Source organism: Etheostoma cragini, chromosome 16 (assembly GCF_013103735.1).
Source record: "Etheostoma cragini isolate CJK2018 chromosome 16, CSU_Ecrag_1.0, whole genome shotgun sequence".
NCBI lineage: Eukaryota > Metazoa > Chordata > Actinopteri > Perciformes > Percidae > Etheostoma > Etheostoma cragini.
In genome coordinates, this window is record NC_048422.1 from 23,873,865 (window position 1) to 23,874,486 (window position 622).

General features: G+C 46.0%; 1 protein-coding gene across 1 annotated transcript in view; it reads right to left on the reverse strand.

Moving 5' to 3' along the window:
- The window catches only part of LOC117959735 (seizure 6-like protein), a 42,090-nt gene that overhangs the window by 29,516 nt on the left and 11,952 nt on the right, over positions 1-622 (reverse strand). The window contains exon 2 of the mRNA XM_034897014.1: positions 230-415. Within this exon, the coding sequence (XP_034752905.1) occupies positions 230-415 (186 nt within the window). The remainder of the gene's footprint in view (positions 1-229; positions 416-622) is intronic.

Below are 622 nucleotides of genomic sequence, written 5' to 3' on the forward strand. Positions count from 1 at the left end.
TGGTGGACAGACTATGCAATGTCAACACATAACATGGTTAAAGGGTGTTTTGTCCTTTTTTATTTTATTTTTTAAGTATTCATTTATAAATGCTGATACCAATAGTTTGGAAAACGCCTAATATTGTCCAATAACATTGTCATTTAAAAATAAAAATAAATTCAAGACCGTATTTTTTAAATCATCATGACTCCATTTTTAGGACCCTCTTTCCACCAGCAGCACTCACCCCTGCAGCTGGGCACCGGGCCGCTCCACACGGGCAGCGAGGCGTTGAGGCAGGTGAGCAGCGGCGCCCCCTGCAGGTGGTAACCCATGTGGCAGTGGAAGCGGGCGGTGCCTCCAGGCAGCAGGTCCAGCACCGACACCTCCCCGAAGTGGGGCCTCTTGGGCAGGGAACAGCTCAGCCTGAAGACTGCACACAGAGGGAGGACGCTGGAGGTCATTCAGTAGCAGACAAGGTCACAGTCATGCACACCTATTCTTTTTCACCAATATTACAATTCAACCCTCCAATTGACCCGTTTTCCTATATCAATGTAAATCAATAAATCCAAAAATGACCCCAATGCGTCATCAGATAATAGTCTTCATGTTGTCCTCATGTTGTCTTCATGTTGTC